Source organism: Anoplopoma fimbria, chromosome 5, assembly GCF_027596085.1.
Source record: "Anoplopoma fimbria isolate UVic2021 breed Golden Eagle Sablefish chromosome 5, Afim_UVic_2022, whole genome shotgun sequence".
NCBI lineage: Eukaryota > Metazoa > Chordata > Actinopteri > Perciformes > Anoplopomatidae > Anoplopoma > Anoplopoma fimbria.
The window spans coordinates 16,274,926-16,294,910 of record NC_072453.1 but is presented as its reverse complement, the minus strand read 5'-3'; the positions used below and the strand labels follow the sequence as shown (position 1 = coordinate 16,294,910).

General features: G+C 41.1%; 1 protein-coding gene across 1 annotated transcript in view; it reads left to right on the top strand.

Annotated features, from left to right (window-relative positions):
- Window positions 1–19,160, top strand: part of sema4gb (sema domain, immunoglobulin domain (Ig), transmembrane domain (TM) and short cytoplasmic domain, (semaphorin) 4Gb) — a 33,020-nt gene extending 13,860 nt beyond the window's left edge. The window contains exons 3-15 of the mRNA XM_054598994.1: window positions 3,366–3,514; window positions 3,849–3,911; window positions 4,228–4,326; window positions 4,418–4,511; window positions 5,312–5,425; window positions 5,824–5,978; window positions 8,548–8,723; window positions 10,499–10,637; window positions 10,735–10,957; window positions 11,695–11,810; window positions 12,428–12,582; window positions 16,036–16,097; window positions 16,559–19,160. Of these exons, the coding sequence (XP_054454969.1) occupies window positions 3,366–3,514; window positions 3,849–3,911; window positions 4,228–4,326; window positions 4,418–4,511; window positions 5,312–5,425; window positions 5,824–5,978; window positions 8,548–8,723; window positions 10,499–10,637; window positions 10,735–10,957; window positions 11,695–11,810; window positions 12,428–12,582; window positions 16,036–16,097; window positions 16,559–17,517 (2,504 nt within the window). The 3' untranslated portion in view covers window positions 17,518–19,160. The remainder of the gene's footprint in view (window positions 1–3,365; window positions 3,515–3,848; window positions 3,912–4,227; window positions 4,327–4,417; window positions 4,512–5,311; window positions 5,426–5,823; window positions 5,979–8,547; window positions 8,724–10,498; window positions 10,638–10,734; window positions 10,958–11,694; window positions 11,811–12,427; window positions 12,583–16,035; window positions 16,098–16,558) is intronic.
- Window positions 19,161–19,985: the final 825 nt, after the last annotated feature.

The window sequence follows — 19,985 nt, the reverse complement described above, 5'->3', positions numbered from 1 at the left end:
TCTCTTTTAGTTTACAGAAACATGTCAGAAATCATTTTGGGCAGTTTGAAAATGCTGTGTGGTTTAGTAATGATTTAATAATGACAATTTATCTGCAAAGTGAGATGCAGATGCGGGAACTGATGGCTCCGAATGAATGTTTTGAAGATAGGATTTCATAAATGTCACTGTTTACGTCACTTTTGTGCCTTTTGGGTGTATTTCTTCCCAACTTTCATGCATATAATCAATCTGAAGTGCACAACAGAGCCAGTATGATAATAAACTAGACATTGACCACCAGTGAGAGGAATATCTGTGTGGTTGTCTGGCTGTCAGTGATAGAACCAGCTAATAAAAAAGGCTGACAGTGAAGGAAGGTGGGCGTTAAGAGGGACTGCAGTCTGACTCAGTCTCCGCCTGGTCTTGTGGAGAGTCGACGGACGCTCACGGTCATCACCCAGCGAGTCCATGTGACAGTTAAACAAGCAGCCAGTCATGTGGGGGAGGAGAACATCCTCCATGTGATGTTGGGGGAACTCTTAACAGTTTTCATCGTGTTGTGTTACGCAAGATCAAAACTGGCTGTCATCCTCGTTATCATCACGGCTGTTATGTGTTGTGTTAGAGCAGTGAGCGCTGTAGTAATAGTTGAGATAGTAGAATGTGTGTGTTTGTGTGTTTCTGTGTATTTGTTATACAGAAACTTTTTGAGACGATTCTTTATCTAAACAGCATTTCCTGAATAAACCTAAACCAGACTGTTACCAGAGACTCATCATCCTTGCAATATTTCTGTGCGTGCTGAATGATGCACTTCAGCATCTTTTTCGGTTAGTTCCTGATTTAATGGGGAACTCCTCCAATTTTACACATCATAATCAGTTTACCAGTCATGGGTAGTGTTACTCATCATGTGTTTTGACCCCATTGTTCATGGCACTGTTGAGTTGTTTTGCCTTTGTCTCGGACGAAGAGGACCCAGAGTTTTATTTCAAGACCGCAACATGCTGGGATATCACTAAATTTCCGTCCGATTTACGTCATTGCTGTGACTGCTCATAGAAAATAAAAGACAATTACCACACATAAAATTCACCTCTGCAATGCCTTTGGATTATTTTATCATTACATATCTCATGGTACACTTATACAAACACACATATACAGTTTATTCTGCAATTAAAAACAGGTGACTTCATTTGTTTTTTGTGTTTTATGTGATTGTGGATCTCTCAGATCAGTTTGAGGAGTGTCTATGGTTGGCATGTTCCACATTTTATCAAAAGTGTGTCATGCAGAGAGGGACTCGCTCTGGTCTTGTCTTGGTTTCAACCCTTCAAAGTCTTGGTCTTGTTTGTCTCGATACACTCTGGTCTTTGTCATGAATTAGTCTCCTTTTAGATAGGTCTTGACTACAACACAGGTGAGAGTTTTATTTCTAATATTTGGTAACATGAAAGTCACATAATTTCAAAAGATTTTCATGATTTTGTTGGCGTATATTGCTTTAATTTGCTGTGGAGGTGGCACCAAATGAACCCTGATCTAATTCCATAAGTTGAAGTGATATTTATGAACTGTGAAATATGGTTATTCATGTGTGCACTTGCACCAGTTGATCCCCTGGCCCTCCCTCAGCTTCACTCGACCCTTCTCGCTCCGATACAACGAACAGGAGAGCAGATTGAGCGTGACAGGCGAGCAGGACCTCACACCGCAGTAAATCGATTGGTGGGGGAAAGATATAGGTGTTTTTATTACTGGGAGCCAGGACTGGCTGTCATAACGGAAGGAGAGAGAGGAAGAGAGGCGATTAATATGCCCATCTGCTCTCTGCTGACTCATATTCCTCAGAGTAACTCTGTCGATACGTTCACTCACCCTGTTGTTCTTTCTGCCCATGTGGTTTTTCCTCTTCATCTGTGTGTCAGATTTATTTAATCAGACGTGAATCTACTCTGGCATCTAACACTTAGTGCCAATCAAAGCTCTCTAAACCTACTTCTGCTTCTCTGAGGGAGAAAAAGCAACGGCCTCCTTTTTTTTCTTTCTTGTTTCGCAGCAGCAGAGCGACCTGACCCTGTTTCTGAGGCTCTACACCAGAGCATGTTCAAATATTTAGTTTCGTGCACCAGATCAGTTATTTTTTGCAATGGATTAATAATCTGTTTGTCTGCTTGCTCCTCCATCACCCACACACACATGGATGATGATGCTGTGGCAGTTACGACTGATGCGATTTGGCATTACTGGGGCATGATTCCTGCTGAATGCCCTAAAATGTGGCCTCCGCTGTGCCTTCAACGGTCTCCCACAGTCCACAGTCCACTCAGCAATCACTCCCCCCCCCAACGTCTCACAGATCTGCTGTCGGGCCTCGTGCAGACACACTGAGCATGTTCACTTGGGGTGTGTGGACTCTGGGAATTCTCCAATGAGTGTGAAGTCAAGATAGAAGCTTTAATACCAAACTACTCGTACAGTCTGTAAGCATTGGAGCTGGCCCTCCATAGGGACTGAAAATGTTTCTGGTGCATAATGACAAAACTACATATTTTTACGCACTTCAGTGTGAGGAATATTAAACATCTACCAAAAACCATTTAGATTCGCATTTAACAAAATAAGACAAACTTTTCAAATGTATCAATCTTTAATTCTTTCAAAACACAAGCAGATTTATAAGAACCTAAGCAAAATAATTTCTCAGATCGGTGCAGACTTTGGAAAAAATCTAAACTCATGAAGCATAGTCAGTTCAAGCTTTCTTTTATGCTGGATTGTCCAAAATTACACAGTGTCCAAATACCTTTGGCCAATATAGCATTTATGTCACAATCTAGGAAATTCAATGTAGAAACTTTTATAATAACCAGATGAGAACGGTTAATCAATTGAACTAAACACCTGATCATTGATTTGCAACTTTGCCCACAATTTCATGATACAAAACAGAGACATAACAGGGCTTCATGTACCTGATATATATAAACAGTTTAGTAAAATCTGTGCCGGTTGTGCACCGGGCTTTTGTGCACAGGGGGCATATGATTCAGGGGGGACTTTGGCTCAGGTGGTAGAACGGGTCATCCTTTCATGAGCGAGACAATGAACCTCAAGTTTCTCTCAGGTGCTTCACAGCAGCCGACCTCTAAGGAAGGGCTAAATGCAGAGGTCAGATTTCACTGCTTTGTGCTGTGTACGATTGCACATTAGGATGAAAATAAAGTAATGAAGTCGTGTTGAAACAGGAAAGAACCTTCCATAAACTGTTGACTATAGCCAAAACCATTAAAAATACCCCAAAGCACAGACGTGTTCACACATTTTTGTCCATTTACCAAAGAAAGAAAACTTCAGTAACGTCTGTCATATCTTTGCAGGTCTGTTGGGCAGCTCCAGTTTCACCGGCTCTTCCAGGAACTTCAGCACCCTCCTGCTGGAGGAGGAGGCCGGGCTGCTGTACGTTGGAGGCAGAGGAGCTCTGCACGCTCTCAACACCTCCAACATCTCCACGACCTCGAACCTCACGGTGAGCGCCACCGACCGCCGCCACACAGCAAACGCCGCTTCACAAGTTTCCTCCCGTTTTTCCCTCGAGGAGGATAAACTAATATTAGCTTTAAGCAGATTGAGAAAATCCCATTGTGTCCCTTTTCCAATTTTATGGATATGGGATTAAAAAAAGCACCAGGCGTTTATTCAAGGGTTACTGAGCAGAGTCAGAACTCAGTGATTAAGTGAGCTTTTCTTCTCTTTTCTCTCTTCCTGTTTATCCCCGTCCCTGTCCATATATGGTATTTATCCATCTATGTTTCTCTCTCTATAAGCTGCTGTAACTAAATCATCCTCCCTGTTGTTTGCAGATTGATTGGGATGCTTCCCCCGAGCAGAAGAAACAGTGTCTAAACAAAGGCAGAGACAATCAGGTACTTGGCTGCAAATTCGATTGTATTATTATTATTTATATAATTCAGCCTTGTGTTCTTTTGCTAAAACTCTTTATTGATTTATTATTGGAGCTCATAAATGAAACACTTCTGCTTTGTGATGTGCATATTGTTTCTGACAGCAACAAAGTGGATAATCCTTTCAATTGCTTCTTAATCCACTTTTCATCAAGAAAAAATGAATACAGAAATCACACTGATTCATTGACTGTTGGCTCGTGTACATGAAGTGGATCGATTGGCCGATGTTCTCTCGTGGAGACAGAAATAACCTGTTTTTCTCTGTTCCCCGCAGACAGAGTGCTACAATCACATCCGCTTTCTGCAGCGATTCAATGAGACTCACCTGTACGTCTGTGGAACAAACGCCTTCAGACCTCTTTGTGCTTATTTAGTAAGTGCTCCTGTGGTTTCCTGTCAGCGCAATTATGAGTAGAACAGGATTTAAATGATTAACTGGTTTTCTTTTTTTCTCTTTCTGTAAGGACTCAGAGCGGTTCAGCTTCACCTCCGGCTTTGAGGAGGGCAGAGACAGGTGTCCATACGACCCAGCGAAGGGATTCACCGGCCTCCTCGTAGGTCCGTCTCCCAGATTTGCATTTATATTTTTGTACTTTATTTTTCTTAAAGAAACACTGAAAAAAAAAACGGTCGGTCAACATGGAATTCACACATACTGATGGAACCTCATGCCAATTCATTTAACAGATCAGTTATCATCTCATGAGGACACAAAGACAATCCATTGTTCATATTATTGCAAGAATTTACACTTTCTATAACGTTCATGTCAGATTTTAAGTTACTCTAATTGGTCATTGTTTGGCTAGCGTAGCCTCGTTTTCATTCACATGAACGGAGGTTGAAAAAAAACTCTTGATTCAGCCATTAGTGTATTTTAACTTTAATAACTTTTAGGACTTAATGTTTTAAATAACGGCTATTCAAGTGTCCATACTGGGAAGTTGATTTACCTTAAAATAAAATGTGATCTGTGAGGTGCAGTTTCTGATGAGGTGCAGTTTCTCTTTAAACAGTAAGTTTTAATTCCACCGTTTGGCCACAAAGTCAAATTTGCTTAAAAGCCTGGCGCTCTTCCTGTTGGCTTTGTATTTGCTCATAAATTAAAGTGTTCGACAAACTAAAGCTTTTCATTATAATTCAAATAAAGACTCAGGAGACACATTCAAACACTATTTTGGTCCACAACGTAAGCATGCTGGGATCTGTGTTTAATTATCATTTACACATATTATAACCACATTAGGTGATAGGTCAGTTTGACTACTCACTCAGCAGAACGCCAGCTGCTTTCATTTACATCTGATTTAACTGTTGTGTCCATATTTCTTTCCTGTCTTCGTCTATCTGTTAATTAGACGGTGAGATATTCACGGCCTCTCAGTACGAGTTTCGGAGCTCTCCAGATGTTCGCAGAAACTTCCCCTTCCCAACGCTCAGGACGGAGGAAGCCCCGACCCGGTGGCTTCTGGGTAAATACAACACATGGCAGCACATTTAAAGAATAAAGATAATCATCAAATATTGAATAAATGTGTGCAGAAACATTGCAGATACTGGTTTCTTCACTTCACTTACTAAATGGACCAAAGCTCATTGCCATTTTTGTACATTTATAGCTCATTGGATGTTTTGCTGTTACTGCAAAAACTGATTGACTTGGAGATTGAAAATCACATCAACAAAAATTGCACTGCACTGCGGCTCTAACTGGCTTAGTTGTGGCAATTCAATCATACTTAAAAGCTCCATCTATGGTTTCCAAGGAGACACTTCCAAGGCTACTAATAGGTCTGTGTTTGGACATGTGGATCAAAGCCTGTGCGCGTGTCTTGTTTGTGTATGTGTGTGTGTCTGTGTGTACATACAGAGGCAGATTTTGTGGGCTCCGTGCTGCTGAAGGAGAGTGTCAACAGCTCCATCGGCGACGACGACAAGATTTACTTCTTCTTCACGGAGAGAAGCCAGGAGCAGATCGCCTACCCGAGCCAGACCAAGGTGTCCAGGGTGGCCCGAGTCTGCAAGGTCAGAGAGAGAGAGAGAGAGAGAGAGAGCAACTAACCCGAATACTGTTAACCGTAATCGTATTAATGCTTTCTCCGGGTTTGGAATGTCAAATCCCCAAAACAGACCAGACTCACAAGCCTGCAAGGTCACGGAAAGAAAGGGGTTGAAATGAAGGAGGAGAAAAAGTTATTCAAAGTGCAAAACAAATAGTGGGATTATTTGATGCTTTACGTCACTGATGCAGAGTGAAGTAAATGGATTTAAGGAGACTTTCTGTCCTCGATTCTTCTCCCTCAGCTGCCGCTCTGCTCTTACAGTTATTTCAGTGCAGAATGAGCCAGAAGGTTGGTTGTCTCTAATCTTGACGTTCTTTCTGTGCCACTGTTGCCAGGCAAACTACAATTCCACCAGTCGTCACCTCCAATGGCAAACCATCTCCGTCTCTTTATTGCCATCTATTCCTCCTCCTCCTCCTCCTTCTCCTCGTCCTCCTCTTTCCTCCCCCTCTCACCTCATTTCACTTGCGATCAGCATCTCCGGTCTAGACAGCATGCCCAGCAACTCTTCTCTTTCATCATTCTTCCCCGTCGTTTCTTTTTCAGCCGTGCACGGTGGTGTAATTACCATCACACTGTGCTCTTGTGCTGAGTTTTTCTGAAGGATCCCAAAAAATTGCCTCCAAAAAGATTCTGGTGAGCTGCTGAAACAATGCTCAGAAATAAGACCCCTGCAGTTGTGTTTCACCTTTTGCGAGAATGCGAAAAACGATTGAATGTATGAGAGGGGAAAAAAAGAAATGAATGTGAGAGCTGCATATTGAGTAACCACTTCAAAACATCCAGCAAATTAATCTAATTAAGAGAAAGCAAAGAAAAAATGATTTATTACCTAATTTCTTGATTTATTTTTGTTCTTTCTGGAGCTTTTTCATCACAATTTATTTCCCCTTTTGATACGAAATAACAGTAAGAGAGGAAGTGATATTGAAAAGTAATATCAAGGAAAAAGATCTTGTCTTTCATAGGCTGCAAAACAGATAGATTTTAAAATTTTTTTTGTCACTGTTAGTGTGAAGAACACAGATATGTAGATATGTAGATGTGCTTGCACATTCATAAATAATTTTCTTTATTTGGTTCCATATATAAATACTGTACTTCTACTGCACATTTTCTCCCGACAAGCTGTCAGTGAAATTATTTCTGAACTTCCTGAACTTTTTTAATCCAAAAGACTCAAAAAGTTAAACTCCTCAAGATTCTCTCTGCATCCAAAATAAATCATTTCTGGAAATAAGGTTTGGACTTGTCGCCGTCTCTCTCTCGGAGCAGTCGAGGGTGTAATAACTCAGTCTGAACTAGGCCACGGCAGCACATGCAGATGTCGAGCTGGTCCCTAGCTCGGCCCCTCTGGCAGATCTGCAGATAGCGAAAGCCCTGGCAGTAGCCTCTGGCCTGAAACCGCTGAAGACTTTCCATTTTTGAGCTGCCTAACCAGTTGTCCTCTTCTGTTTGTCACTTCCCTGCCAGACTGCAGCAACTTCCTCTACTATTGTGACCTATTTGCACAGAGAAGGGTGTACATTACATGGAAAACAAGGTCTCTTCAGGAACTTAAAGAGGAGAAATCAATACCACTCTGACATTATTTAATATCGGCCATTTTGGAGCTCCATTATCTAGAGGTACGAGTAAAAAAACTGCACAAAATCTTTAGAAACCGACTTCACGTCTGGCTCAAACTGTTTCTATCATGGCCTTTTGGCTTAATTTCCCCACAGGCGTGATTTTTACGCTACTACGCTTGGACGCCCGATGACCCGGATGTCACTTTGATTGACATCAATTGTGATCTATCAGTGCATCCCTTTAGCTCTTTCCATAATAATCACCTTGTGTTCATCTCTATAAGAAACTCTGTGGGGTCCATCTGAACGTCTCCGCCAACAACAGTTCTCCAGAGGCTTTGTTCTGTTAGGAGAAGCATTTGTCTGCAGTCCTTTCTCTCTCACTTTTGGCCAACAACTGAGTTGTTGATGGATGTCCTTAATGCGGGCATTTTTGTTTTCCATATGCCTTTTTTTTCTATGTGTGGGAGGCTGAGGCCGGCAGAGCGTTTTTGATGAACGACAAACCTCTGCGAAAGACATAAACGAAGAAACAAGAAGCGCTATAATTCCCACGAACAAAGAGAAAAAGTAGTCAGTCTCTCTCGTCCTCTCTACCAAATGAGGTGTGCTAAATGACTCTTTTAGGGAGAGCTTTCTTGCAGCTTTGCCTCCCAGTGCTGCCGAAATGCAATTAGAGCAAATGTGCTAAAGTAGGCACTAACATGCAGCTCCTGTTTCATAAAACTATCCTCACTTCCTCCTCCCTCTCTTTATGTGTGTAAAGTGAAGTGTACATTATGAGTTCCTGTCTGTTTGTGCATAATCATAGCTTTGTTTCACTGTTATTACAATCACAGATTACTGGCCGTTGATTATAAGAGTATGAGAGTGAATTTGTGTAATTTGAAAGTGTGTATTCACCTCAAATGACTTTATTTAATCCTCCATTCATCCATCCGTCGTCTCCTCTGTGTGCAGAATGACTGGGGAGGCCAGAGGACCCTGCAGAGGAAGTGGACCTCCTTCCTGAAGGCCAGAATGGTGTGTTCGGTCCCAGAATACGAGCTGCACCTCAATATCCTACGCAGTGTGTTTGTCCTGCAGGGTCGAGACGCTCAAAGCAGCGTTTTCTATGGCGTCTTTGGCTTGGAATGGTAAGAAAAAACATCAAATTTCTGCTTTAATTATGGATTTTGTCCCCCATTTAAGAAGCTTAAAGGTTTGAAATATCATCTTAATCTACACTGTCGGACAGGGTCTTTTATATATTCTGTATCAGCATCATTTTAAACACATTTCCCCAACATTCAGCCTGGCAAATCTGGTATGTTGGGAAACTTTGGGATCTCCACTAGAGTGAAAAAAATGTTGTCCAAAATCTTAAATGGAAACAAGCAAAGGGCCTTATAGATAAAAATAAATGAGGGTAATTATCTTTCCTTCAACCGACTTCTCCTATAGCTCATTATAATGATAGTGACATGATGAACTGCATCAACTTGTTTTAAGTGGAGTCTGCAGCGTGTAAGTACAGAAAATCTCCATAGTCAAACACAGACATGACGACTGTTTGCAAGTGAGCAAGAAGGCTTCAGTCTGCACACTGACATTTGTATTTATTTATTTTTTCTTAGTCAGTTGCTGAAGTTTGAACACAATAGAGATACATATCTATCAGTTTTCTCAACATCATAAACCATAAAAGCCATTGAACTATGCAAAAATGTTAAACACTTTCTGGTTGCAGCTTCTCCACTTTTGAGTTTTGCTGCTTTTCTATTTTTATTGTAATTTCAATATTTTGGGCGGTTTGGACTAAACAAGCCACTTGCAGACATCACCTCAGGCTCTTGAAACTTATAAATTGTCTCTATTTCCTGACATTTCCCAAAATAACTAAGCAATTCATCTTAACAATATTCAGCACACTGGCTGATAACTGAACAAGAGAGTTGTTATCAAAACAGAAGCAGCCGAAGCTGACGTGACAATGTCGACAATGTCAGAGGACGATGTCTGCCGGTGGAATATCTGGCAGCGGTGTGAGTGTGTGTTTATGCTGATACGCCCAGTCATGCTGCATGAAACTGTCCCAAGGGTGCTTAGTTTGTGATGGAGAGGATTGCATTGCAACGGGACGGAAACACGATCTACTTCTCTCTCTGCTTTTTCCTCTTTTTTTTTTTTACTGCTTCACTTCCTTTTGTGGATATTCAATATCAACCTCTGTCATTCTGTCTCATCATCCACTGCAGCAGCTGCCTCTCTTTTTATCTTTTTATCTCTCTTTCTTTCTTGTTTTCTTAAAAAAAAAAACACACCTGTGTGAGTAGTAGTCATCACTATGCGTTAGTCTCAAGCGAGCAGCGGTGAGTAAGCCCTGGAGCTAAATTGCTCACCAGTTCGGGTTTCACTTCGATCTCATTTTCTTCACTTGAATGCTTTTGAAGGAGCACAATGGCCTTTAAGAATGTGACGCATACATTCCCCCCTCTATTACTAATCTCACCTGAAGGGGTTTAAGATTAAGGGTCACCTGGTTCCCTACTAATGCTGTCGTTGGACAAATCCTTTTCTTTCACCAAAACAACAAATGGTGCTGCTTCATTCATGACTCACAGGGAGTGGGGATTTCAAGTGCTGTGAGCATGGTGTTGAAAAAACCTGTAAAGCAAATGTTGATGATGGGAGCAGCTACTGGAGATAAAGAGGGGGAGATTACACACCTGTCAGTGACGCCACTCCCACACGGCCATTCAAGGCATATTGATAAGAACCAGGGGATACTGTGAACGTGAAAAACAAAACTTTACCTCATTAACACCTCCAGTTTTTTTACAGAATAAAGAAGAGCAGCCTAGTGACCTCTTTGCTTTATGACTTGTGATGGTTTTAGCATTCAATCTTCAGATAATAAACTGTCTTTCAGGAAGAACATCAAAGCGTCTGCTATCTGCCAGTACGCCTTCTCGGATGTGCAGAAGGTGTTCGAGGGTCCATTCATGGAGGTGCAGGACTCAAAGTGGAGGGAGTACACGGGGAAAGTTCCAGAGCCAAGACCTGGATCTGTAAGCTTCACCTATTAAAACCAAACACGTTATATCATCTTCATCTTTAATGTCTTTCCTCTCTGATCATCTCTCTGACTCTGGTCTCTCTCTGCAGTGCATTACAGATGTGCACAGGTCCCAGGGCATCAACTCATCTCGGGACCTTCCAGACAATGTTCTCACTTTCGCCAGAAGGCACCCGCTGATGGCCAGCCAGGTGCACCCGATAGGTGTGCGCCCACTCATGTTCAAGAGGAGCGTCAACTACGTGAAGATAGTCGTGCACAAGGAGCCGGCGCTGGATGGGAACACTTATACGGTTCTGTTTTTGGGAACTGGTGAGTTTTGATACTGAGAACACTGAAAGAAACTAAATGAAATTCGGGGGCTGAGTGCAACTAGACATGGGACTATATGAACAATTTAAATCATTATTATTGTGGCTAAAATAAAGGCGATTCACAATATTATCCCGATAAGAATAATGCTTAAAGATCGGGGGCCTTTTATTGCCTCCCAAAGGCTCTCAACATGGCGACGGCTGAGCAGGCAGCAACAACAAAAAACATTTATTGCATCAAATAAATGACGTGTTGTTTAGTAAACATCTTCTTTAGTGGAAAAAACAAACAATCTTAAATGAGGTGATCATAAATCTAAGATTCCCTTCCATAAATAAGGATAAATAAATAAAAATATTATCATTGTTGGAGTCTGTTAGATAATAATTCCTGTATTTAAAAAAATCTGATAGTGAGTTGGACAGCTTTTGCAAGTTACTCTTTTGACAATTTTTAAAATCATACCAATAATGGAAAATCCTCACACTCAACCTTTTGTGTGTTTTTGTTGTGATCCACAATACAATTCTATTTTGTTCCGTTCCTACATGCCACAGAAGCCAGACAGTATTGAGCGACGGACTCAGTCATTTTTGCTTTTTTTGTTTTTTTCATGGGATTTGTTGACAATAACAAAAACACAGAATAACACCATTCTTTACAGAGACTGGTTTGTGTTCTCTGAATTGCCTCCGAATTGTCTTGTTTGACAAGGTTCTATCTTTTCCCCACAGATGACGGGTGGCTGCACAGAGCTGTAGACATTGCTGGAGAAATGCACATCATAGAGGAGCTGCAGCTGTTTGATAAACCCCAGCCCATAGAGAGCATGGTCATATCCTCCGCTCTGGTACGTGTTCATGCATGTACAGTTATACGTTAACAGCCTACTCATGTGTGAGTGATGCAAATGAAAACCTTTGATAGATCATGGCAAGGCTAATTACATAATTAACTACACATAATTGGAGTGAAAACATGCTGTTCAAAAAGGAGGTTTACTTGGAGTCAGTAAATTTGAATTTTGTAAAGAATATTTAATTGCCTACATTTTACAAACTACACACACAAGTTACAACAAGGAACTTTTAAGTTGCTATGAAACAGTCTCAATTGAATACTGATGCCTCTATGCAACCTACATTAGTAAACCAGACCATAAGCGAGAAGATTTTTTCTTTATGCTGCAGTAAAATGAGTTGTCTTCTAAAAGGACTCTGGTGCTCTGAAACACTACCACGTTTGTCCACACGGAGTGCCAAAATCAACACAAAATGAAAGTTCCTTGTAGTAGCTTTAAGTTTCGGGTTTGAAGCTAATCTGCAGAAACCAGGCAATGGAAATGTAACCAACAAATACTCTTCTTACATCACAATGCAGCCCAATGCTTAATTTTAGGTTTTAGAGTTAATAGAGTTAAAGTAAAATCAGATTATTAACAGATTTATCATTTTTTTCATTTTGCAGCGGAGCATCTATGTCGGTTCCCACTCTGGAGTCGTGCAGGTACCGATGTCTGCCTGTCAGAGGTACACTTCCTGTTACGACTGCGTATTCGCCAGAGATCCGTTCTGTGGCTGGGACGGGAGGGTGTGTGTGGAAATATCTTCACATGCAAAGAGGTGAGGGAACACACACACACACACACACACACACACACACACACACACACACACACACACACTTAAACCAACAAATGCATGTTTTTTGGTAGAAAGAAAGTAGACAACAACAAACTCATATAGATTTGCCAGGAATAGAACCAGACTCCTGCTGAGACGGATACATTTGCAGAGCTTCATAGATCCTGAGTCTCTATCTCCATAAATCTCGTCTGTTTATTCTGTGTTCATTTCCTGTCTATCTGCTGCTGCATGCATTTGGATGAGAGCCAAAAAAAACTTTCAAAACTTCTGTAAATTATATTTGTTGTTGCATTTTTCAGGTCAAAAGAGACATTTGTTTACATTCATTTGGATATGAGACTCATATGTTGCCAAGAAAAAGAAAAGTGTTAGCCCTTCTTGAAATGAGTAATATACCTACAAAAAGAGATGAATAATGTTGACACATTGTACATTTTTGCATTACATGACCTTTATTTCTTTCTTCTGGGCCCCGAAAGCAATACTGGAGTCTAATTAATTATTCATATGGCTTATTTTCCCTTCTAACAGAATTTGTATGAAAGCAGGTCTAAGACAATGTGGTCGACCTGGATTTCAGGAGCTCAGCAGGAGCTTCTTCTGTTCTCAACAATTAGCACAAAAAACATCCAACGCACGTCTCTTGTAGCATTTAGGTCGAGTTTAACTGAGCATCTAAAACAGAAAATCCAAGAAAACATAGAACATTTTTTACAGATTATTTTACAGATCCATAATTTACAAATCATTTTGGTAACACTTGTCTTAAAGTCCTCTGTTTAACATTTAAAAAGAGTATAAAAACATATAGTAAATTGCTGATAACACACTATTATGCACTTTTAAGCAGCTACATTTACTATGTTGTGATTCATTATGTGTTTATTCCCACAGGAGGAAATATAGTTGCTTATAAAAATAGATTAAATAAAAAATGAAAAAAAAAATAGACGAGTAAACATGTATCTATTCTTACTACACTATAATGTGTTATAATAACAAAGGCTGAATTATAAAAATAAAATGTAATACATATTTTTATGTACATAAGATATTAATGCTAAATATGGGGTCTTAAAGCTAAGTATTACCATAATTTCTATGGAGTTTTTCTGGAAAATCAATTTAACATTGCACTAATTAAATTATAGAGTAATTAGAGACGCTGTAAAATTGGTGCACTTTCAATTAATTAAGTCCATTTAATATCTGTTATTACCTGTAGAGTATTTTAGTCAGTAGTATTTGTCTACAGGCAAATGTACAATTCTTCATATTTGGAGATTTAAGTCACAATTATACATTAATAATTAATAAAGATTTACTCAGCTTTAAATTGAGCTTCCCTATTTTTTCTTTAACTATTTCAAAATAACATAAAGTCTTTTAGTGGTTTTCTTTTCTGACAGTGGTAGAGTAAGTACTCAAATACTTAAATTATGTAAAAGTACTAGTACCATACTCTGTTATAGGTAAAAGACCTGAACTGAAAATACTACTTAAGTAAAACTATGGCAGAACCAGCACAGTGTACTTAAAGTGTTAAAAGTAAAAGTACTCAATGCACAATGGGAGTTCTGTACTATTGCATATTATATTAAACATTTCTGTTGCAGATGCATTAATATTTAAAAGCATTTTACTGTTATAGTTGGTCGAGGTGGAGCAAATTTGAAATGTTTTAGATTCTGTTGAATAGTTTTATTAATATCAATGGATCATAATTTATAAGTTTAGCACTTTTTTTCTAAGTCAAATCTTAAGTATTAAGTGGCATAAAATGGAAATACGGTATATGTATATATTTAAATTTTCAAGTTCTTATTTTTAAGATCTTAAGTTGATGCCACGAAGGCTGCAATATCATCTATTATCTTTATTTAATGTTTTATTCTCTTTATTTAATGTTTCATTATCTTTATTTAATGTTTCATTATCTTTATTTAATGTTTTATTCTCTTTATTTAATGTTTTATTTTCTTTATTTAATGTTTTATTCTCTTTATTTAATGTTTCATTCTCTTTATTTAATGTTTTATTTTCTTTATTTAATGTTTCATTATCTTTACATTCTCTTTATTTAATGTTTTATTTTCTTTATTTAATGTTTCATTATCTTTACATTCTCTTTATTTGTTCGTAAGTGCAGTGCCTGAGTGAATCCACTATGTTACATTCCACCACTGCTTATCAAGATATTAGATGAATGCTGGATGATTAAATCCATTAGAAAAAACGTCAATAACCTTTAATTAAAATGTTGTAGTTGTTGCTGGTGATTCAGCGGGAGATACGTGAACCAGTTCACATAAACCCACTTCAACACAAATACATAAATATAACTTTGGCTCACTCTTGCAGTCGGTAGTGTTTGTGCCTCTTTTCATTCACTCTGCATGAGTGAGTAGCAGACATCTCAATCTCCATTACTGCAGCAGACACATGAGCCTCTCCTGTGGATTCATTTGGGAGGAAGCAGCTCGGAGAAAGCTGCAAAAAGAACTGACTGTTAATGGGAGAGAGCTAAAAACTTCTCTGGTTATTACTGCACTGTGTCCATTATTTTTCTTGATCAAAGATGGTGACAGAGGGGGAAGCTTGAGCAGGATTTTTTCCTTCACTGAACTAAAAAAACATGGATATACATATACTGCTGTCTCTACCTGGAACCTCCTGCAGTTAGATCCAGAATTGTTTTCTCTGTGTGAAATTGCTGCAGAAGCTGTGTTCTGTCGTCTGGCTGCAGATGTTTCGGGATATTTTAGTATCTTGATTGTGTTAGCCTCATTAAGTTGTTGTTTTGGATGCGTCCTAGTTCTTTTTATGGCTTTAGACAGCTCCTGTTGTTGTTGAATTGTAGAAATGCTCATAATTTGAGCATTTGTGTTTTCTCCCTCTTATGTTGTTTGTCTGTATCTCATATAAATTGCTGCATATCTTGGCCACAGTTTACTTGAAAAAGAGATTTTGAAACTCCAGGTTAAAGCTACAGCAGGGAACTTTGATTTTGTGTTGATTTTGGAGCTTCCTGTGGACAGAAGTTATAGTGTTTCCCGGCACCAGACTCCCTTTAGAAAACCTTTCATTTTATTGCAACAGGGTCTGACAGTCTGCTACCCTCAGTCCTGGTTCTGGTTTTCCCTCCAGCAGGGCCCAGCAAAACTGCCTAGCAGCTAAGCCGGATCTGGATCCCGCTGAAGTATAAGCTGGTGAACCTGTGTGCCATAAAGGTTCACGGAAATCGGACCCAAAGTCAAGCGTAGATATAGAAATAGCCAATCTTCTCGCTGGTGGTCTCGTTTACTTATTTAGGTCATATAGAGGCATGAGTATTAAATTAAGACTGTTTCATAACCAAAGTAACTTTGAATAAAGTTTAAATACATTTTTTTCAACATTTGAACTAAATTTGAAATCACTTTGTTGCAGGTCGAACCTAACCCAGGATATCCTGAAGGGGATCAGAGGCTGCAGGGAGAATTCAGGAAATGGTAACAACGCACACACATGCACACAATGTAACATGTGTTCTCTTTTACATTTAAAAAAGCTTTGTACTTTATTTTACCTGACACACATACACGGATTATGAGGTGAGAGAAATACAGCACTTCTTCTCTCTTCCTGAAAACTAAAGCATTTAGCAGCTATTACGTGGTTTCATTAGGTGTGCGCTCCTTACCCACCCCCCCACGTCCCAGCGCTCACATTTTAATCAGTCTCTCCTCTCGGCGGTCATGCTGGTGCTCACTACATTTAAAGAGGCTTATGAAATGAGATGGAGAGTGCTGAGAGGTCGCTAACTTTGAAAAACGTGACCTTTGTGACCTGACATCTCCTTTTATATTCCCCCGACGCACTTTTTTCAGGCCGTCTCTCTCACATCCTCCACCTTTATCTTGCTCTCTTCACCTTATCTCATCTCTTGTCCCCCCCTCTTTCTGCTCCTCAGTGGTCCACCGGCGGCGCTCTGTGATGTCTGGTGACGACGTGCTACTCCAGTGCGAGCTGCGTTCCAACCTGGCAACTCCCCGCTGGACGCTGAACGGCAAGGAACTCCAGGGATACGGCCTCAATTCAGGGTACCGCATCGGCACAGACGGCCTCCTCATAATCGGAGCTCGGGCCCAGCAGAGCGGCTCCTATCGCTGCTTCGCCGTGGAGAACTCCGTCTCAGTCCTGATTTATCTTTACACAGTCAGGGTGCACACGGACCCGTTCTTCCCCGTGGAGCCCGAGGCCACAACAAACCCCACCACAGCTTCCAGCCCGACTGTGTTCTCCACCAGCAGCCCCACTGAGCAGCCTCTGCCCTCGCCTCCCGCCCCGCTGCCTCCAGGAGCTGAGTTCCAGACCTACAGACACATGGAGGCCGTGTACATTTCCCTGGTGGCGGTCCTCGGAGGGCTTTGCCTGGTGTTGACTGTGGTGCTGCTTTACGTGAGCTTCTGCACCAGACGGGCGTCCCGGGACCGGAAGTTCTCCCAGCAGGGGCTGCAGGTCCTGGGGGCCTCCGAGAGAAAGAGGAGCTCCCACTTAGAACTTAAAACCATCTACAACGGCCGCCAAAGTCGACGCTCCATCTCGGTGCCGACTTTCAGTGACATGGGTGACGGCTTCCTGCAGATAGTTCCAGGCGAAGGCCAGTTCTCTCCGTGCAAGACGCCTCCACCAGCCCCTCCTCTTCCCATGCCGCCTCCGCTGCCCAACATGGACTACGCCAACGGGCTGTCGGCCACTCTGCCCAGCGTGCTGAGGAAGATGAACGGGAACAGCTACGTGCTGCTGCGGCAGGTCGACCACGACGGCATGTCGCCGCTCTACCACTCCTTCACAGAGGAGCTCAACAGGATCCTGGAGCAGAGGAAACACACACAGCTGGACCTGCAGCCTGACGAAAGCTCCATCTAGGACGGCCCTCTCAGTCGTAATTTATTTTAACCCCAACGGTGACCCGTAGCTGAGGGGAGAACTGACTGTTGTATCAAACGCTGCTGTTATTTACCCAGTGTCACCTGCAGGTCGTGTCCTCACCTGATCTGAAATGTGCCGCCTGCTGCGTCTCCCATGACACTAAACGGCCCATGTTTTCAAGTCAACAATGGACTACACTAACCAGAGATTGATATTCAAAAAGTGTAGCTGTGTAAAAAAAATTGGGCCACAGACTGCACTGTTACAAATGACCACAAGAAAGAAGGTTAATGAGGCTAGCTAGACTCTCTGGAGGCTTGTGGAAGATGGCGGTCGGATGACACGAAAACGCAAAGGTGCCACCTGGGACACAAAAATAAATCAGGCCAGGAGGTGATCACGTATTCATGAGGAGGTGTTCAGGAACATGCAATGTAACATGACCCTTCTATGGAGCTTAAAGTGATACTCCACCCAAAATCTTTTGTGCGTTGTTACAAAGCATTCGGCTACAGTTGGAAACTACCTTTCACCTGACGTGCCCTCATAATTTCCCTCCTTATTGCGAGTTTGAAATCAAGATCTTTCTGCTCCCTGAAAAGCCCAGAATTTCCAACTCAAAATGATATCAAACTGAGAAAATCAGCAAATTCTGAGATTTGAGAAGATGAGGTTTGGCCTTTTTGTTTAAATAAATGAAGATTACCTCAAATAATAATAATAATGATTTCAATCCGTCAACAAGCTTTTGTTCTTTATGAAGTAGCAAACTACGTTTTTAAACCTGTTTAATTCTTAAAAGATTTCATGTGGAGTGTCACTTTAAGAAGTTGTTACAGCACACGAGAGCTCAGGTGGTGTGAAAAAGCATACATTTCCAATATATATATATTTTAAAACACTATTTCTTCAATTCCTTCCGTCCTCATGTAGATTTCAGTAAGCTCATCACTGTTAGCAGCTGTTAGCAGTGTTTTTATTGTGTCAGTGCCAGTGGAAACACCTGTAGCAAACCTGAGCATCTGTGCGAGAAAAGACACAGCTTGAGTCGTCTATTATTGGACATTAAAGGAGCAGCCAGTTTGTGGTCAGATTGATTGAATTCACAGAACTCCACCTACTGGCTTCGTGGCCCAGGAGAGGAAACCACAACACAGGCTGGAGACAAACGGACCAGATGCTGTAAAGAAGATGCTTATTCGCTGTTTTATATTTATACAGATGAACATACATAAACGTCTTTGTCAGACTGAAGCCTCGTTTGTGTCGACACCTTGATGAGACATCACGACAATAGTTTCATGCCGACACTGGGTTCTTTTGAAAATGATGTTGCATAGAGACAAAATGTGTTTCATCTTCTTCGTCATCTGCTGTGAAAAAGCTGCTGGTTGGTGAGAGTTGTTGAATCAGAGCAGAGAAAACCTTCACACATGCTTCCCCCAAAGCCATCCTCAGTGTTTACCTGACATCAGAGCAATGCGAAAACAACACAAACCACAGCGCCCTACAGTATTTCATTAACAAGGTGAACAGCGCTATGATTAAATAGCACATGCATAACTTAGATGCACTGAAAATGAATCTCTGAGTAGTTTGTTATCATGTCAGCGGTGAATAAAAATGTATTTTCCTGCAAAGTGTTGAATCAGCTCTCAGGGCGGCGGTGCAGCTCAGCAGCAGCTCCTCGACTGTGACTCGCAAGCAGCGTGCATCTGTCAGAGCGCCGCTGACAGTAACAGCGGTGCTTGGCTCGCCTCCACGAGCAGAGGTGGAGGACGAGGGCCTCTTGTCTGTTTGCATAGAGCGCTGTCGTCTCTGCAGTTGGAAGCAGACAGAAAACATTTGACCTGAGTGTCCTGGTTAGCCATGCGGGAAACAGATGATGATACGAGGGGGCAGCAGCTATTTTGCACTTGCAGGTTTTTAAAGTCGTCCTCTTTGTCAACCTTGTAAAACACTTTATTCTGAGAATATGATCCAGGAAATGCACTCTGTGTGCAGACTTAGACTTAAGGGCTTGGTATGATTCAAAGCGAGGGACTGATCCCACTGAGAGGTGTCACTACAGGCGCTTCAAAAACACACATGTGATTAACCAATGTTTCCTCATACGATTCGTAAATCTTATTTAAAGTAACTCCTCATTTTTCGTGCGTTTTCCCACGAAAAGCCAGCAACACATGTCAATTTCCACTCGTTACATGCATACAGTCTTTTCAAAATCAACTTCCGTCTTCACAGGAAACTACTTAGTTAGGTTTAGGCAACTAAACTAGTTGGTCATGTTTTAGAAATAGATCATGGAATACATAGTTAGGTTTAAAGAGAAGATTGTAGTCTGGGTTTAATAATAAAGGGCAGCTACTGAAGGACGCAAGTTATGTGACAAAAACATAAACGTTGACTTCTCGTTTGACACAGAACGAATGTCGCCCTCCTGGCTGAAAGATGGCGGTTTGTTG